This window comes from Diadema setosum, chromosome 17 (assembly GCF_964275005.1).
Source record: "Diadema setosum chromosome 17, eeDiaSeto1, whole genome shotgun sequence".
NCBI lineage: Eukaryota > Metazoa > Echinodermata > Echinoidea > Diadematoida > Diadematidae > Diadema > Diadema setosum.
The window spans coordinates 28,728,113-28,748,030 of NC_092701.1; the positions used below are offsets into that span (position 1 = coordinate 28,728,113).

The 19,918-nt window shown below is 37.0% G+C and overlaps 1 protein-coding gene across 1 annotated transcript in view; it reads left to right on the forward strand.

Annotated features, from left to right (window-relative positions):
- Positions 1-19,918, forward strand: part of LOC140240457 (guanine nucleotide exchange factor VAV2-like) — a 105,337-nt gene that overhangs the window by 60,840 nt on the left and 24,579 nt on the right. Inside the window, exons 5-14 of the mRNA XM_072320227.1 lie at positions 1,917-2,052; positions 2,690-2,779; positions 3,713-3,781; positions 5,073-5,270; positions 6,628-6,723; positions 11,679-11,750; positions 14,650-14,723; positions 15,163-15,255; positions 16,185-16,248; positions 19,343-19,363. Coding sequence (XP_072176328.1) covers positions 1,917-2,052; positions 2,690-2,779; positions 3,713-3,781; positions 5,073-5,270; positions 6,628-6,723; positions 11,679-11,750; positions 14,650-14,723; positions 15,163-15,255; positions 16,185-16,248; positions 19,343-19,363 — 913 coding nt within the window. The remainder of the gene's footprint in view (positions 1-1,916; positions 2,053-2,689; positions 2,780-3,712; positions 3,782-5,072; positions 5,271-6,627; positions 6,724-11,678; positions 11,751-14,649; positions 14,724-15,162; positions 15,256-16,184; positions 16,249-19,342; positions 19,364-19,918) is intronic.

The following is a 19,918-nucleotide window of genomic DNA, read 5'->3' on the forward strand; positions in this document are numbered from 1 at the left end:
TAAGTTATGATATTTTGAAGAGCTGTTAAAGTTGTAACCAATAGCAGGAGAGTTTCATGAAGTTAAAAACCAACTCCAAATATATGGTGAATGAAGAAATGTGTACAAGCAAATGGAACAAAGCCGATGACTCAGGAGAATTCCCCACTCGTCCCAATTGGTCAATTTTTTGTCGGAAGAATCCACTTCACGCTCGACACGTTTGTCTGAATGTGAATGTTGACTCAGTTTACTTTTGGATTATGAGATTGTGTCAAGGAGAAATTACCTGCAAGCTTCATACCACTTTCATATAGCTTTCAAAAAGAAACATGATCTGTCACGTAGTCAAACCGTTTCTTTCAGAAGCCTAAACAGGAATGCTGTGATGAAAGCTGTCCATGTATTTGTGCCAGTCAAGAACCAAACAGTTTATTTACGCTGTTGTTGTTTTTTTAGTGTGTTTTTTTTTTTGTTTTGTTTTAGTTTTAGATATATGGCCGGATAATTGTGCTTAGGAAATGCATCTTATCATATGTTTGAAATTGAGAACTGTCACATCAGAGCCACCAAACAGTACATTTTTACCATATATTTGGTATGGTTTTTATGTTTTTTCATGTGAAAGATATTATGGAATATAGCTATGATTGAAAATAATTTGTTTTTTTTTCAAAATCTTATTTGACATACAATGTGTTTCTATGGCATTTTTATCATATTTAAACTGAAATATGGTTTTTGCCTTCAGAATATTTTCTTACTCTGCATCAGTATCTATGCTTTCATATTCAGAGGGTAGCAGCTTTGGCATATCGTCCCTGGGGTGACAAGACCTTGTCTCTTAATTTGCATATATTTTTTTAAAAAAATAAAAAAAAAAACCCTTCAAACTTAATTTTCAATGTTTAAAATACTGATCTCAGTTTTAAAACATTGCAATTATTAATGTAATCATAAACAATGCATTCTACAGCAGTTCATGTCAGTGTTAATGTTGTTTTGTGAAAATGTTGCAAAAATGATCCCCTCTCCTGAAAACATCATGATTTGTGAGATATGAGATCTTGTCAGGGCATGGGCAATAGGCAACTGTAATATGTTTGTTCCATGTGAGGGGGAGGATATCAATTTCACTAGATGATAAAAGTTTTATGGCAGTACCTTTGATAAAGTCATATTTGGACACCTTTTCAAATGTCGCTGTCAGAGATGCATGTAAATATTTGCTACCGATTACATGGCACGTGTGTGCTAGTAGATAAGCATCTATCTATAATGCAGCTTCTATCCTCAGAAATGTAGTAGACGGAAGGGTTCAAGTATATAGAGATTGTACATAATCCATAAAGCACTTTACATAGAGATATGAAAAGTCAGACCTTAAAATGACAGGAGAAATTTAATTGAAAATTGTGCATTCAAAATTGCAGGTCAAATAAGTTGCATTACATCCTTTTCAATTTTCATTTCTATATTAAACCTTTTGTCTCTTGTGTCAGCTTGAATATATCTTTTGTTTTGCATGTTTGTACACTCAGCCTGTCAAAGAAAATGGGAAAGAAAAAAAAGTTACTTTTTCAAGGGGAAAAAATTACATTTTGGAGTGTTTACATTTTGTGATGTTGAGAGGAAGTGAATGTGCTACTTGTATGTTGTCTGAGTACAGCGTGCATTCAAATTCTCAGTGATGTCATGTCATTGCTCACCATTTTAGTAGACTGCATTGCATTTGTACCATGATGTCATTGTTGTTAGTTTAGTTTAATTCCAAATATTTGTTCATTTTTATTCTTAGTTATGATTCAGACGGCACAGTACGGCCATAGACAGGCTCATATGTTGCTATAAGTGTAAAATGTGTATTTGGAGGGATATTGTTTTAAAAAAAAAAAAATTATTGATTTGATTTTTTTTTTCCATTTGCATCTTTTCAGCGAGCACGACCTCCAGGATGAGGGCGAGATTTACGACACGGTGGACGAGGACGAGGGGGACAAGATCTACGACGACCTCGTCAACATTCGCAGGGAAATCAAGCAGGCCCATGCGCAACGGACGTCCACAACAGAGGTGACTGGACAGACTAGCCGAGTTAAAAGGACCAAACCATTTTGGATGAAGACACAAAAGATTTCCCTTATTTTTCCAAGAGATCAAAAAGAGAGAGGGGGAGGGATATTTTGTATGTTTCAAATTTCATTGGTTTGAACCTCAGCAAAATTTCAGGACACGTTTTTGCTTGGGACAGTATAATACCGGATGCTATCCTATGTGTAGATGTTTTTCACTTCACTTATGAGTACTGTTGAAGTTTATTCTCATAGTCCTTAAATGGCACAATATGATTATGCGCATTTGCATGTCCTATGGAGAGGATGGCAAAGGCAAAAACTTCACCCCAGTTTTGTGGACATTCCATGAAATGCAAATGAAGGGAGAGGAGAAGGAGAAGGAGAAGGAGGAGGATTGATAGAAGGATTGAAGATAAGAAAGAAGAGGAGAAAGATAATGAAGAATAAGGAGAAGAAGAGAGTAGCAAGAAATGCATCTAGACAGAATGATATTTGATTCCTCACCGAAAGGTTCCTCCTCCATTCTAGAATATAAAATTATGTAGCTTGTGATGAAATGGCTTTACATCACACTGAATGGCTTTACATCACACTGTGCTGTATTTTCTCTTTATATCCCGCTACCATCCATACAGTCGATGAAGGTCGACAAACGCGAGTTCTGCCGGCGAGAGATCGTCGAAACGGAGCAGAAGTATGTGGAGGCACTGCACATGTTGTGCGAGGTAAGTCGCGTTGTAGTGGCTCAAGGTATAAGTTTGAATTCTTTGTTCACTATGACTGTAATGAAGCGAAAGTTGTTTAAGGATTTGACAGAATAATATGGTAGTGTTGTGTAAGTATGTGTTTTTACCTTGTCCTCAGTATTATCACTCAAAGTGACATGGTATTCAAATCAAGCTATGAAAACAGATATGTCATTGCTTCACATCTTCCCTTAGTGGTTTGTATGCACACACAAAAAAAGGAGCATCACAGGCTCCTGTTAGTATGCAATTAAATCTTCACTGAATTTTTTTATCTGTTTGGCATTAATGCAGGAAGAATAAGTATCCTATCAGACTTGCAATGATTTGTATATAGCAAGAACAAGTTCGTTTGCATGTTTGTTTGTTTGTTTGTTTGTTTTAGTGGAGCTCTAGTTGCCACTTGCTAATTTATAGTGTTACGGAGGTTAACTTGGCCTAATGAACCATCATAACCACCAAAAATACCCAGACTCTCAAACAAGGTGTTTGGTCGATCTCGGTCATCTTGTCGAACTCTTTATTTACATATTCCTCCGCGGAACAATAAAGTGCCCAGAAATGATAGTACAATGCACCGTATCCATAACAATAGTTGCAGACTGTTCAAAAAATAGCTTTGCAATTTAATTGTATAACATGTGTATTTATATGAGTGTCTTGGTTGTTAATTAGCTGATGGTCTTTAGATTGCCATAGAAACACTCGGGCAGTTTCTTGAAAAGTTATCTGTGAACATCAAATCGATCAGAAGGAAAGAGTCAGGTTACTGAAATAATCAGAAGAAATGCCTGTAAAGTTGTGTACCTTCCGACTGCTTTTGACATATGGGGAATGTTGACAGGCTGCACTTGTGCCTCACGTTTGTGAAGAAGGGCGTCTTTTCTCCTCTCTTTAACCTCCACCTTCCAGCAATTCATCAAACCACTGAGGCAAGTGTTGAATAGACAGGACATCGACACAATATTCTTGAACATTGAGGTGAGTGCGCTTGATAACTTCATCGTGACATGACTGCATGCTTCACATTCATCCATCGCCATTCCTCACTTCTGTTTCGTTACATTTCATGTCAATTTTTTGTCTGGAAGAGTACTAGCATGGTTTGCAGGCATGTCATGCTTTTAAGATTGTTAGTCGGTTATAAAAGTGATTTATTAATTTTTTGTATACATCATTTTTGAACGACAAGTCTAAGGGAAGTTGCTGGCAATAATTTACTTACTGTTTGCTGTCTCCCCTGTGATTTAGTGTTCAAAAATGCTTCTACTGTTGCGGGTTGTATTTTTGATGATGTCAACGCTGGTGTTAAAACTGATGATAACACTGACATTGACGATGGCGACGATGGTAGTGACAATGATAGAGAGGATGATATTGATAAAGATGAAAATAATGATGATCTTGATGATGATGAAGATGATGATGATTATAGTGAGGAAAATGATTGTGCTTTGGTTCGGTCATGATGTAGAATAGGAATATGAAAACCAATCTTAGAGAGGATGACATTTATAAAGGTAATAATGATGATCCTAAATATAATGATGATGATGATGAAGGTAATGATGAGGGTGATGGTGATGGTGATGGTGATGGTGATGGTGATGGTGATGATCATAGTGATAGTAATGATGGTTGTAATGATGGTAATGGTGGTATTGATGAGGGAGGCAGGTGCATCAAAATCAAAAACATTTTGTAATGATAACTGACCTGCATTTCTAATACTGTATGTACGTCTGCATGTTTTTACCTCTGCCCAGGAAGGATGTTAAGTGATCATAGGCGTTGGTTTGTCTGTTTACAAATAACTGGAAAAGTTGTGTATGGATTATAATGAAACTTCCATGAAATGTCGATATTAGCACAAGGAACACCTCATTTAATTTTGGTAGTGATCCAGGAAATTTTATGGATTTTTGAAGGATTTTTCATATTTTGGCATATAAGGTCAACTGACTTTAGGGTTTAAACTATGCGTATTGCAGGTTTACATACGCGCACTACAGCACGTGCTCCGCTCAGGCATAAGGTGCAGTGCAATAACGTAAACAATAGGCTTCAATTTAGGGAAATAGATTGCATGTGTGAACAGGTGGAAATGAGTTGCTTTCTTGGCGGAGGTCTGCGCTCTCCGAGTGCTTGTCTGGTTGTTTGTGTTTTGTTCTGTTCTGGTGTCTTGATACTCTTACCCCTCATATAACCCTTTATCCTGATGAAAGTTGTGCAGTAATCCTCCTCCTCCTCCTCCTGAATTCTCCCGATGCAGGAACTTCATAGGCGCCATCGAGCCTTCTTCAAGGACCTTCAGGACGCCTTCCAGAGACCTAGTCCAACGATGGCCCAGGCTTTCAAGAAGCACAAGAAGAACTTCCTCGTCTATGGCTACTACTGCTCCATGATGCTCCACGCCCAGAACCACATCGAGAAGGTTTCAGCAAACCAGGCGGTTAGGATGAAGATCGAGGTTAGTCCCACACATTGTCATTGACGTCATTGTGTTTCACCCAGAGACTGTGCTCTATCAACAGTCAACTACATAACTCCCTACTCATTAGTTATTGGTGACTTGGAGGTAACTACTGCTCTGGTTCTAATCAGTAAGTGAGCATCTTATTAAAGTCATCAGGTCTTCTCAATGGCAAAGGATAGAACTTCTCACACACTTTCTCGGATACAGAGCTAGTTTGGGATGTGTTCATCGTACCATTCTGGGACTTAAATACAAGGACAAAGGGCGGGGGGAGGAAGGGAGCAATTTCACAGCTGTTACAGTAATAGAGTTGTACCAAATCTTAGGTGCACATTTTCAGACACAGAGCCCTGTTTCATGAAGCTGTTCATAAAGTTATGAACAACTTACGAGCAACTGGTGATCAGTTCTGATGTGCTATACTTATCAGAATTTCCATAATTCAGCACAAGAATTGAATACCAATGGCTGCTAAGTCGTTCGTAACTTTACGAACAGCTTTATGAAACGCCCCCCCCCCCCCCCCCCCCCCCCCCCCCCCCCCCCGGAGACATGACGTGTATTTGATATCGTATTGGTCAGCAGCGACCATCAAATACTAGCACTCGGTAGAAGGGGAAGCAAGTGGCAGAGTTTCCTACTTCAGTCAGTGGGCAGGGCAGTGTAGTCACAGTTCACATACAGTGCACTCCCGTTAAAAAATTCAGGCTGCAGCATTATCAGCTCTATGTTTTGTTACTGTTTTGATATTTGTTCCATTATAATGAAATTTCGATATAACGAAAGAAAACTGTCGGTCTTGAGGACTTTGTTATGATGGGAGTCCACTGTACTCATGACAAGTTCATTGGTCAAGGTCTTGCTACCCATTACTGTCGTGATAAATTTCCAGGGGCCCGTTGCATAAAAGTTACTATTATGGTAACTTTGCCATCCAGTGGTAACTACCATGGCAACAATACTCAACAGCTAATCAAAATCAAGAATTCCATGGAAGTTACCAGTGGATGGCAGAGTTACCATAATAAAAATTTTATGCAACAGGCCCCAGATGTCCTGTGACAAATTCAACTAAATATTTGTTGTTTTTCCTTACTTTTCTATTGAAGATATATTTAGGAAAAATAGGATTGTTCATTCTTCAAATCACACACACACACACACACACAAAAAAAAAAAATGGTGAAGTTTGGTATTAGAAGTGTAACATAGTGATGTATCTGTAACACAAAGACTCGCAAAGACTTGTGTAGCCTTACTCTGTGCTGCCGATTGTTTGCATGCATCTCTTCCTACTGTCTGCCCCCATGTCACTGGTAAATAAAGTCAGGTTTTACTCTTTTGTCTGCAGGAGTGCCAGAGAATTGCAAACGATAACAAGTTCCGGCTCCGTGATCTTCTCAGCGTCCCTATGCAGAGGATACTCAAGTACCATCTTCTTCTTAAGGTGAGGCGATATTCTACATACGTCTTGCCGCGTTTCCTGCAATGCAGTCAATGCAAGCACGGCCTGGCTCTGACTAGCTCTTGGTTCTCATCATTAAAACATGAAGTGTTGCATAAAACGTGAAGTGCTGCACACTTGAAGTACTTGCACATATGACACTAAGGCCCGAATTCACGAAGGTGGTACAAGTGAAACCATGGTTTAAATCATGGACAAAAACCATGGAGCGCCAAGTGCCGCATGGAATATTTCGTTACAAAATCAGTCATTTCGTGGATGAAATTATCATTTTGTAACGAAATGAAAACATTTTGTAACTAAATGAACATTCCGTCCACGAAATGATAATTTCTTGGACGAAACGGTCATTTTGTCGACGAAATGACCAATTTCTTAACGAAATATTCCATGCCGCACTTGGCGCTCCATGATTTTTGTCCATGGTTTAAACCATGGTTTCATTTGTACCACCTTCGTGAATTCAGGCCTAAGTGTAGGTGAAACTGCATGGAGAGTAAAGACATATATATGGTGTAACCAGAAGTTTGATGGTGTGTCATGTGTGTTGTATGAGAGTTTTTGTTTGTTTGTAGAAATTGTGTTCCCTCTTTGTAAGGGTTTTGTTTTCTTGTTTCTTTTTTTTTTTGTAGGTAGAAATCATTTAGTGTAGTTTACGTCAGACTCTGATAGGTAGAAATCATTTTAATAGTGTAGTCGGACTCTCATAGACCTGTAGAAATCATGTAGTGTAGCTTAGTTCTCTGATGTTCATCAAACACAAGCCCGTAGACATTGTCCAGTTTTGATTTACCATGTGTCAAATCTTACCACAAAATATTCAGTTGAATAGTATGTAATTCAATATAGGAAGGTATAAAGAAAGAAATGTCAGTCATATTCTTTTGATACTGTAAAATTGCATTTTCTATAGGTGAATGTGTTACAGTCTATCAGTTAAAGGGATGTTACAGTATTGGTGGAGATGAGAATTGGGCTTTAAACTTTTTGCGAGATACCAAGAAAACATTTATGATATAGTACAGAACATACCATTTTAAGAGGAATTCAAAGTTTATTTGATGAAAATCGGGTTTGGAATGACTGAAACATCCAAAAACAAAGTAAAACAAAGCGATTCTAATAAAGTGTGGGTCCCACACTTTATTAGAATCGTTCTTTTGTGGATATCTCAGCCATTTCAAAACCAATTTTCATCAAATAAACGTTGAATTTCTCATAAAATTACATGCTCTTTCATATTTCATAAGAGGTTTCTCATTATCTCACCAAAAATGTTAGAAACCTGAAATTAGGTTTCAATCAAAACCATACAGTACCTTTAAGTGTGGCATGCTGAAAAGTGAAATTGACTTTCATATTCTTTTTATTAGTGGCATCTCCTTCAGACAAATAACAATGTAATCAACAAAAAAGAACAAATATGCCACATTCACCACTTGAGTGTCACATTTTGTTAGGGTGCCGAGGTGCAGGGTTATTTATGTTACGGAGCTGTTAACCCTTGTTAACCCTTTGAGGACGAGTTAATTTTGCTACAGCACGCATTTCCCATAGACCCCTATCCGAATATACTCAGGAGTCGTCTGCAACGGATTAAGCTGTGATTTGCATGCCATGAGAGTCGGTCACTGCAGGTGAAACTGATCCACAATCGCATGAGAATCCAAAAAAAGAAAGAGAGAGAGAAAAAAAAGATGCATTGTGGCTCAAGTAGGTGCCGGTACAGTATACCTTGAAACTGAGGTGACACCTTCTCAGAATACAGCAATTGCCTGTGCCAAACCTTTCTAAGCTGTGGAACATAAGCTTCAGGAAATTCCAGCTCTTATTTCTAATTGCCCTGTGGCCGTTGTTGTATTTGTTCTGAGTTTTTGTTTCGTCCGTGTTCTTTTTTAAGTATCCTTCTGGAAGTGAGTTTGGTTTCGTAACTGCATCGAAAGGAATCTCGCAGCCTTCAAGACGTGCCGTTCTAAAGCACCACTTAACGGGAGTTTCAGCTTTGGAGTAGCGTGCCTGGTTAATTTGGCAAATGAGACGATGTGAATGCTTCCCTCGCAGATCTCCAATGATGATTGTTGTATGTCATGGCATTCAGGACTAGCGTTGGTTCCCAATGTCATAGCTCTTTTTTGCGGCACATCTTACCCTATCTGGATTACCTCCACAGAATGTCGTTGACATTGTACACACACAAACACACAAAACAAAATAAAAACAAAAGAAATAAGCTCTTTTTTGCGGCACATCTTACCCTATCTGGATTACCTCCACAGAATGTCGTTGACATTGTACACACACAAACACACAAAACAAAAGAATAAACAACATGCACTAATGAGAACTTTGTATATCATAAAGTAGGTTGAGCATTATATAGCAACATGCCACAACACTTCATAACATGTACATACCTGCAATGCATTTTCATGCCTCCGCCCAAAGGGTGCCGGAGGCATTATTTATGCATGTAACGTCTTGTGATTTTAACCCGACACATCACCTTGTACGCAGTTCAATGACTTCAAGAATACCTTCATCTCCAATATCCTAACTGGCTGATTTCATTTAATTTAATTTTCATTTTATTGTTTCTGCATGGTACAAGTTATCAGCTATGATCATTTTCGGAAATCAACACATGGTTCATGATTATTCATGGCTATTTTGCACATGAAAGGTAAGCAAATCACTGTGACAGAGAACAGAGATATAATGAAAGAAAAAAAAAATGATAACAGTAACAGCAAGATCAATGGACACTATAATATTGATTTTAGAAAAGAGTATAAAAAATTTTGCTAAAGAGGTTTGATCCCTAGATGTGTACAACTAGTACACAAAATGCGTGTTCATACAGTACATTTGTACATATATTTGGACATTAGGAAACCAGTCTATTTGGACATAATAATTCAGTTTGTTTTCCATTTTACAACCTGTTTGTATTTTTAGTCATTAAAATGATGCAGCGCCAGCGGGGGTTTTTCTTACATTTCATGTTATCATTTCCTTGTGTAAGGAATGCATGTATTAGATCTGCCACATGCAAAAATCATATTTACACGGGTGTACATGTATATGTTGTCAAATATAGTGAAAGGATTAAGTGACAGTAATGTGGGGATGTACTGAATGATAGATCAATCAAAACAAATTGCATCCCGCTTATCGCCGTATACATGTACATTTTCTCAGCAAGAGGCTTTTTAGGAAATGCAATGCCTACACGTACTTTCGGCTCAGGGAAACCACATGCGTAAGTTGCCAAGTTTCACTTATATGTCACAAACATATTAAAGGAAGGCATCAGGCATTGTAATTTGACATCTCCAAGAAAAACAAAGTTTTTGTTAGAGGAAAGGAATTGGATTTGACTGAGGAGGACTGAGAAGATTAACTGATGATCCATCAGTCCCACATACCTGAATCTGTGTTACTTGACATTCTTTTTTTTTTTTTTCACTTTGGTCTTTAGCAAGTACGTTACTTGACATTCTTTTTTTTTCACTTTGTTTGGTCTTCAGCAAGTACTGGAGGAATTATTTGCTTTGTTTCCTTTGTGTACAAAATGTGTATACATTGTACACTGTGTACATATGTCTGTATCCATATGTGCTTGTGTTTGTGTATTATTTTGTTGTTGTTTTCTGCCAGTTTTAGCCATTCAAAATTTGTCAGTATTTTGTTGTTGTTGTTGATTGTTGTTTCTTATTTGGCGTTCAGATTCCTTGCTATATACCCATAATTACTTTCTCTGTAGCAACATTTGACACTGGCTTCCAAGGTTGATTCCCTCATGGTGCAAATCAAACCAATTTGCAGCCAGATACATACAAGTATGATGATGACGTTCGGGGGAAAAAAAAGTACATGTGTAGGACCTAGTGTTGATTCATCTTCAGTTTGGAGTGCTGTTGCACTCCATTTTATAGAACGCTGAAATATGGGTAGGTCTTATCGAAAGTGGACATTGAGGGGAAGAGTTATGGTATTTTGTACGGTCAAGCTCTCTTGATTTTACATTACAGTGATATTTCATTTGTATCTCATGCACAAATGAGGACATAGTCACATCATCTTATTTGTATATTCCATGGCCATGAATATCCATCATATCGTTCATGTTGGAAGGGAGTTATCACCCATCTTAATTGTTGTCTATTTGTGTGGAAGGCTTGCATGTACCACCGTGCTGTAGATATACAAGGCAGTAACTCCTTTATTTGAGAAACATCAACATGGCTGTGCAAGCTCTTGTACAAGTGTAAAAGTAGCCTATATTGTATGTATACTGTAAAACACGATATTTTTGCGGTGAAATTTTCACGAATTGGAGCCGACGGTCTTTTTCACGGCATGAAATTTTTGCGAGTTGTCTCTAACATTCTAATGCGTATAGTGAAGACAAGAACTTCCATGTGCATTTTAATTTCTCGAATTTTGGCTCTCGCAAACTTCGTGAAATTGAAATGCTCATGAACATTCCTCTCTTTTTAGAATTTCATTCCAGTAGTAGTTGTTTCATTAATTTTTTTTTTGTTGTTTTGCTTACAGGAACTTGTGAAGCACTTAGTGTAAAAGTAGCCCACATGTATACTGTAAAACACGATATTTTCGCGACATGAAATTTTCGGGAATTGGAGCCGACTGCTTTTTTCGCAGCATGAAATTTTTGCGAGTTGTCTCTTTACGTTCAATGCGTATAGTATAGACAAGAACTTCCATGTGCATTTTAATTTCACGAATCTTGGCTCTCGCGAACTTTGTGAAATTAAAATGCAATTTATTATTGGAAAATTGAGCAAAGAAAATGGGATTCCATACAAAATTAAAATGCACACAAACATTCCTTGTTTTATAGAATTTCATTCCAGCAGGAGTCGTTTCATTTCAATCATTTTTATTTTTTTTTCCTTTTTCTTTTTTGTTTACAGGAACTTGTGAAGCACACGGACAAGAAGCACAGAGAGAGGAAAGAACTAGACGAGGCCCTCGATGAAATGCAGGTATAAAAATGCGCTTGGCCCCTTTGCCTGATTCTCTTCTAAATCCTTACTTTCATTACATGTGTATAGAGGGCAGTATTCAATCTCTGGCTTTTCATTGCCAGTAGCAATCATCCTGCAGCATGCGGCATTGCCCCAAATGAGTCAACATTCATGCAGTTCAGTTCAATTTTCGTAACATTGTAAATATAAAAGCACAAATTTGGGAAAAACAAAAGGACTGTCATACACATGCTAAGTGTAACTGGTCAAGTTGAAAATTATGGTCCAGATTGTGGAAATATATAAAAAAAAAAAAAAAAAATATGACAGAACCTACATACAATGAGTTTGTTTTAAAGGGACTGTACAGTACTGGTTGAGGCAGGGATTCATGTTTTGAACATTCCTAAGTGAGATAATGAAAAGCCTCTTAGGAAATATGAAAGAGCATGTAATTTTAAGAAGGATTCAATGTTTATTTGATGAAAATCGGTTTTCAAATGGCTGAGATATCCAAAAAAGTGCTAATAATAAAAGGCGACATGCCACAACTTTATTAGGATCTCTTTGTTTCACCTTGTTTTTGGATATCTCAGCCATTTGAAAACCGATTTTCATCGAATAAACTTTTGATACCCTTTAGAACTGCATTCCCCCTTACATCTCATAGAGTGGTTTCTGAATATCTCACAAAACGTTCAAAGCTAAATCTTTACCTCGACCAGAACTGTGCACACCCTTTAACTGTAAGCCCTGACTAATCAGTAGTCATGAAGCAAGAAGATTTAAAAATGCTTGAATAGACAAAACCAGAGAACTAATAATACCAAATACAGAAGATGAGAGAGAGAGAGAGAGAGAGAGAGAGAGAGAGAAAGAGGAGGAAAAATATACAATATTTATTTAAGGTAAACCATAGTTGTGACCTTTGTCCCATTTGTTGTCAGAAAAAGCAATAATCATTGCATATTTTGCATTTTACTATGCAAGAAATGTACAGCTTTGGAACTATTACAAGTATTTAATTCAGACACACACACACACACACACAAACAAACAAATGGTACTGTGCAATCACCGAGTGATCAGTGATCATGTTCATGCAAATTGATAGGCATGATGAAGATTGCTTGTATACATGATCGGGCAAATTGTATAGGTGTGAAACCAAGAAACAATAGCCAAAACACAATAGAAAGGGAAGGCTGAAAACGGGATACAATAGGCTTTCATGGAAAGAGCTGCTGAGATGCCAGCCTTTGATTTATAATAATAAGCATGGCAAAGAGTTAAAGCAGGGTTTAACACCCACAAGTTTCCACTGTACTTATATTTTTGTTGTAGCTGAATGAGAATGAGCAACCAGTAACGATGGCTTCATATGTAATGAAAAACAAAAAACAAAACTGAAGAATAGGGTGAAGTCAATTTATGCAGTGCCTTTGTAAACTACGGTGTATGCTTGTCTTTTGTGATCTAGATTGAATGAGTGAATGTAAACACCATTCAGGTCTTTGCATGGAATTGAAATGGAAATTGTGTGCCAATGAGAGGACTTTGAATAGTACGCTGTAGCAATGTTTAACCCTATTTTAATTGGGCTATTTGAGACCAAGTGTTTACTGGGGCCCCTTCAGATCTCGGCCGCTGATCGCGCGATCGCCGCAAAATTAGAGCTGGATGTCAACTACAAGATTACAAGGTCATACAATAGAAAAATATTGGCTTTCTATTTTTAGTGAATTAATTATAAATGCAAATTTACGCATGAAATCATATTTTCACCTATAACTCCATTAAAATGACTGAAGGATCCCTAAATTTTTTGTGTCAGAGTTCCTCAAGACACATCGAACAATTTTCTTTAAAAAAAATAGCGAAATCAAATCATTTTCTTTTGTTTTTTATTGTTTTGTTAATTTCTTACGTATTTTATTGTTTTTTCGACCTTTTATTTTCTATTGTTTTTTTTGCCAAAATTTGTTGCGGGCACTTTTTCAAACTTATCTACATTAGAATTGATTAATTTCTATGGTTAAAAATTGGCAAATTGACCCCCTTCAACATTTCCCTCCATGATTCCACAACATGCAAAGACTTTGCCGCGCCATTTTATGACATTTTTCAGTGAAGTCTCCTGCATATTTTGAGACCAAATTTGCGATGTTCGAATACACCATTTTGAAGTTGGATAAAGTTTTGCATATATGCATGTCAACCCGAAAACAGTTCAATTCATGATATTGTGTGCAAATCCAATGCAAATTGTGTGTTTTGTTATTTGTTCAATTGATATAGATTAGATTATTTTAACTTTTAATTATTGAAATTAATCAATTCTTATGTAGATAAGCTTGAAAAAAGATTGTGCTATTTTTTTTTTTTTTTTTTTTTTTGCAAGGAGATTGCCTGATGTGTCTTAAGGAATTCTGACAGCAAAATTTAGCAATCATTCAGTCTTCTTAATGGAGTTTTAAGCAAAAATATGATTTCATGTGTAAATTTGCATAATTGATTTACCAAAAATAAAAAAAAGATCAATATTTTTCTATTGTAAGACCATAAAATCTTGTAGTTGACATCCCGCTCTATGTTGTTCAGGCAAAATTTGGCAGCGATCGTGCCATTGGAGGCCGAGATCTGAAGGGAGGAGTCAAATTGACCCCCCGTAGAAGTGACATCACAAGCTGTAGTAATGTTCTCATCCTGCAGTGACTGAGCAGAAACTTGAAAAAATTCATAACTTTTGAACGGATTGTCAGATTTTCCTCACACTTTCACTGATGTGCTCTGCTGATATTGCTGCATTCACTCAATCCACATGTCTATGAAGGTGGACTAGGTCCTTTAAATTTGAATTCTCTTCTGTGTTCTAATGTTTTTTGTTTGTCTGTTTGTCTGTTTTCTTCTTGGCAAGGATCTATCATTGTATGTGAATGAGGTGAAGAGAGACTACGAGATCATGCAGACCAACGAGGCGATTCAAGGAAGGTAATTCTGGAAATCGAAAGAGACTTTTCCACCTGAAAAAAAAAGTTCTTTAATACAATGATAAGTGAGGTAAAAGCATTTTTAACCCGTTGAGGACGGACTGATTTTGCTATAACTCGCATTTCCCATAGACACCTGCCCAAGTATTCTTGGGACTCTTTAACAGGTTAATTGCAATGTAGTAGTGACAATGATGAAAGTATTGACCTGCCTGTATGATGCTATTGAAATGGTGATTAATTCTTGCTCTTTTTATTCGAGTTTATCCCAGGTTTTATCATCTTAGATTGTTTTGATAGATGTAAGTTTAATAACAGTGATTTATTTGCAGTGCAAAGTGTATTTGTTTTTTTCAATTTAAGTATGAATGAATGTATGTATGTATGTGTTTATACATTCTTTTATGTATGAATTGTTTTTGTTTTGTTTTCATTTTTAGTTTGGTGAACTACAAAGGAGTAAATCTGAACGAGTACGGCCGGAATCAGAAGGATGGGGAGCTGAAGATTCGGCTATCCGGGGGCAACAAGCGGTAGGGTTTTAGTGTCGGTTACGAATGTGGTCATGCTCGATGCCTAGAGTCAAGCCTCATTCACATGACATGGAAATGTCTGTGCCTTGATGTTCTGGGCTCGTATGGTTAGGTTGTATGTGTATTTTTGTGGGGGGGGGGGGGGGTTCCGTCTTTTTAAAACTATGCTAAATTTAAATAGCACTTGAAGATGCTAGAGCAAGTTTGAAATAACAAAGTATTTTGAAATAATGAAATTATTTGCACATGAAATACTGTGCCTATCGTAGGAGTGCATCATTTGATGATAAGGACAGACTGAGACAGGGTCTTTGTGCAGTATTTTCTAGCTACATGTAGCCCACAACAACAGAGATGCCAAGTGTTGCTCTTTTTTCTTTTTTTGCAGTATTTTGTACTTTTTTTTTTAGCCAGAAATGTTGCAGGTTTCATGGAAAATGCTGGGTTTTTTTCCCCTGAATTGCATCACAACAAATGCCTATTGTAGGGAAGGTTCATATTAGAGCCACTTAAATACAATCTAAACAAACCTTAGATGCCAAAGAGTTACTTACAATTTTGGCAGAAAAAAAAAAGAGATATTAGCATGGAATATGCATTAACTTTAGAGACACCTATCCACCTCACTGCAGCATGTACAAATTTCTGTGCATGATTGTGAGTGATTTAGTGTATTAAAAGCGTGTTATGATCCTATTTTCACCATTGTTTAGGTTCTTGTCGGAAACAGCGTGGGCAAGAAGATTTATGTCTGTCCAGTGTATGTAGAATATTTTTTTTCCCTGTAAGGTTTAAGAATCAACGTAGAGTGGAGATAATAATAATTATGTCAATGCAGGAAGTTGAATAGCTCACATGACCCACCAGTGGCATATCCTCTAATAAAACTGCTCCTGCCTCTGAACATTTTTCTTCTCTCCCCCCAACAGTCAGATGAACGCGAGGTACTGCTTTCTCTTCGACAAGGTTATGCTGATCTGCAAGAGTGGAAGAGTAAGTGCTGATATTTCTTGACCCTTTTTCTAGTAATTTCGTAGCTTTTTCTTCCCCCTATATTTTCTCTCTTTGATTCTGTCTTTTTTATGTGTTTGTGTGTTTGTGTATATATGGATGTATTTCTGTCCATAATATATGTCTTGTACTCTTGTGGTTTGAAAACGCTGTAGGTGATACATCCATCGACATTTTAATCTTTTTTTCTTTTTTTTCCCCCAGCAGCATCACTAGTATTAATATTAGATATAATTTTGGTACTGGGTTTATAGAGGGAAGGCTTACCTTTAGACATGAGAACAGAGGTTTTCATAGATTTGACTAATCCACAAAGAAAAAAAAAAAAGATTTACATCATTATTTAGTTTTCTTGAAACTGAAATGTCTGTGGGAAACATATGGCAGATACTAAAAGATACATGAATATCCCCCACCTGTTTTTTTTTAACTGTTTCTAATTTGTCCACATACCTGATCCAATATGACAGAGCTAGTAAAGTAAATTCGGTGTTCAAGGATACTGTATGGCATCACAAAGTTACCTCTTCTGCTGTTGATGGTTCAAATTTTTGATATTAAAATTGTCACTCACATGATGGGAAAATTCAGATTCTCTGCTTAGTGTGCCACGCATAGTTGCATCTCAGTCAAATGCCATACTTTTTTTTTATTTGTGTTTGAATGTCTATTTGTCTACAATAAATATTTCTAGGGTAAAATTTATGTTTGTTGAAATTATGTATCTTTTGTGATGTATCGTGTTGTTGCTGGAAATATAGCAAATATTTAGTTTGCAGAGCTTTGGATTTAACTTGCTATAAAAGTATCTGGGAACTTCAGAGAGTAGATTAGAGTATTAAAATATCAAGCGAAAAGCAGATCATGGGCGCTAACAATTCAGGATTTTCAGAGGAAATCTCTGGGCATTTGCTGCATGCTCTTCAGCTGTCTCTGACGAGGAGACTGGGATGTGGCTGGTAGACTCGTTGTTACCCTGTTCATGCAAAATGCCACTTGAAAAATATCTCTATTGAGATATAAGCTGTATGCATGTAATTGATAAAGGCAATTCATTCGAAAAGCCATCGTAAAAGTATTATGATTTGATACCTCAATATGATTGGTAATGGCTTTGTCACAAGAAATGCCGGTATAGAAAATGACGTAATGTAGTGGTGTAATTGCGATTGGCAATGGTTGTTCACAACACATTGACATCGTGAAGTAGAGTTTGAGTTGGATACATGTGATCAGGTAAGGCGTTCCACAAGAAGTGTTCTCAGATATTCTGCAAGTAAGATGTGCGTTTGTGATGGATAAAAAAGCTATTCACAAGAAATACCATAATGATGATGATATCAGGGGTCAAATCTGTACAGGTCATGGTCAAAGGACGCATTATAAGAGGCGAAGAAAGGGGTAGCGTGTAGATGCAGCAGGGCAGTAATCCACATTTGCACGGATCCCATCAGTAGAACAGAACTTCTTCTTTTTTTTCTGTAACCAGAGAATGCTGAGATCATCTTGTGCAAGAGCCTGGAAAAGCAAAATGACCTCATGATAATCCATAGCCATTCAGCATGGGATAGTGTTCATTTTTTTTTTTTTTTTACAACATGCATTACATAATGCTCCTGGGAACGTCAATATCTATTCATTTCTGTCAGGCGATGACATGCTGAAGTGAGCAGTTTCTGAAAAAAAAAAAATCTCCTCTCTACCCCTCTAGATCTCTTGCTATAGCCTCGCTGAGTCTCTCTCAGATATGTATTCAAGTATTGCTTGCTAGACAGCCTGGACATACAGTGCATATGTTGTAACCCATGAAATGATTCACTTCGTACTTCGCTTGAATTTGCTGATTTTTTTCAAACTCTAAGACGATTGACTCTGTAATGAGACCTCCGCAGTCAGCATTTATGCTTTCTTGCTACATACTGAGGAAAAGAGAAATAAAAAGTCTGCATCTTCACAGCTTTTAAGATGGTAAGAAAAGCACATCAAATTGCTGCAGACTATTAATGTACTCCTGCAAAATTTACATGGTTTTGTATTTAGAAATAAAAAGACAACAACATCAAATTCATTAATGTATTGAATTTACATGGTACTGCATCTAGTGGAAATATGCACACATCTCATCTATCCTTTATGATTGATGTTGCATTGTGTTCCTCATAGTACTGTCTAGTATACTTTGTATGCCTGACATTTTCATGCTGTTGAGGTTTTTATGTACGTCGATGTATACTCCTGGAAGTGTTCTTCTTTTACAGTAGCAGGATAATGCATGTCACATTAATAAGAGATTTATTTCAATTTCCTCCTCAAAAACAAAAACAAAACAAACAAAAACCACAAAGTGTATTGCTTTTGATTTTCCTGGCGGAAGTACCTTTCTGATTTTATAACTTTGTTTTGATATATGAGGTTTGCCTTGACCCTTGGTAAGAAACTCACTCTCCAGAGTCAGAAGTGCCTGTGAACAACATTCACCGACTTCAGAGCAGCTGTGACCAAAAAAACCAATTCTACCCCCAAAATCAATTGTTAATTAACCTCTTAAAATGCAGAAGCACTCTTGGAGAATAATGAAAGAGAAATCACTATTCTGAAATATCCTGCAAATTCTTGATATTAAAGAGACCAGTCATGATTCATCAAGTTGCAAGTGCAGGATAACGGGAAAGAAATTGGACATTCTCATGAAAAGATATGAGTCGGGAGAATGAATAAATAACTAAAGTTAACAAATTTTCAGTGGGTTTTCATCTTTCCCTGCTCTGGACAGCGATTTTAAGCATGTCTCAAAATGTTATACTTCTTTATCAAATGTTTGTGATTCAAGGTATATTTTTGTGGAAAAACAAAGGGGAAAAAAGAGAAACATACAAATATATACACACTCTACTACAAGAAGAACACTTTCCATAAAACGAAATAGTGCATAAAACTATTCTGTTGTAGTGTTAACGTCTCTTAAAAAGTAGTTTGCTCTGTTATTTTTCCTTTGTAGTTCTATCCATTTATTTCTCAGTCAATCTCTCTAATGTGCGATATATGAAATTGGACACCTCTCTATTCTTCATTCTAGCTGAACGTGGAAAAGTTATGGGTAGGTACTCTTTGCTGACTAAACCCCAAAAAAAGATAAAAAGAAAATAATAAACCTGCGGAATGCCCTCTTGTTGTTGTTGAGACTTTTTTCTTTTCATCATCCCTACGAACAAACATCTTGACACTTCAGAATGCTCTCAGCAAACTCTTCCCCTCTGGCCTGCGACCCCTGTCTTCTGATGCTGTACATACTACCCCACCTCACATCTGCCTATGGTCTAATAGCATGGAGTATAATTATTAAATCAATCATGCATGCACTGCTGCTAACTCTTATTTCTTGTTCCGTCTTTTTTTTTCCTCCCCCTTTATTCATTATTCCCCCTAAGTCTTCCAGTCCCGGCGGAATCTTTTTTATGTACAATGTCAATAGCATTAAAAATCTGTGGTCTTGAGACAGTTAACCCTGTAGGCACACCAAATTGGCATGATTGTATGTAGACTGTGTATAGTATTATGTTGTCATGATGTCTGTAGCATGGTGTACCTCACTAATTCCCAGTCGTAAGCTTCGTACCCTAGCCCGTCCCCCTTTTTTTTTTGCATCTTTTTT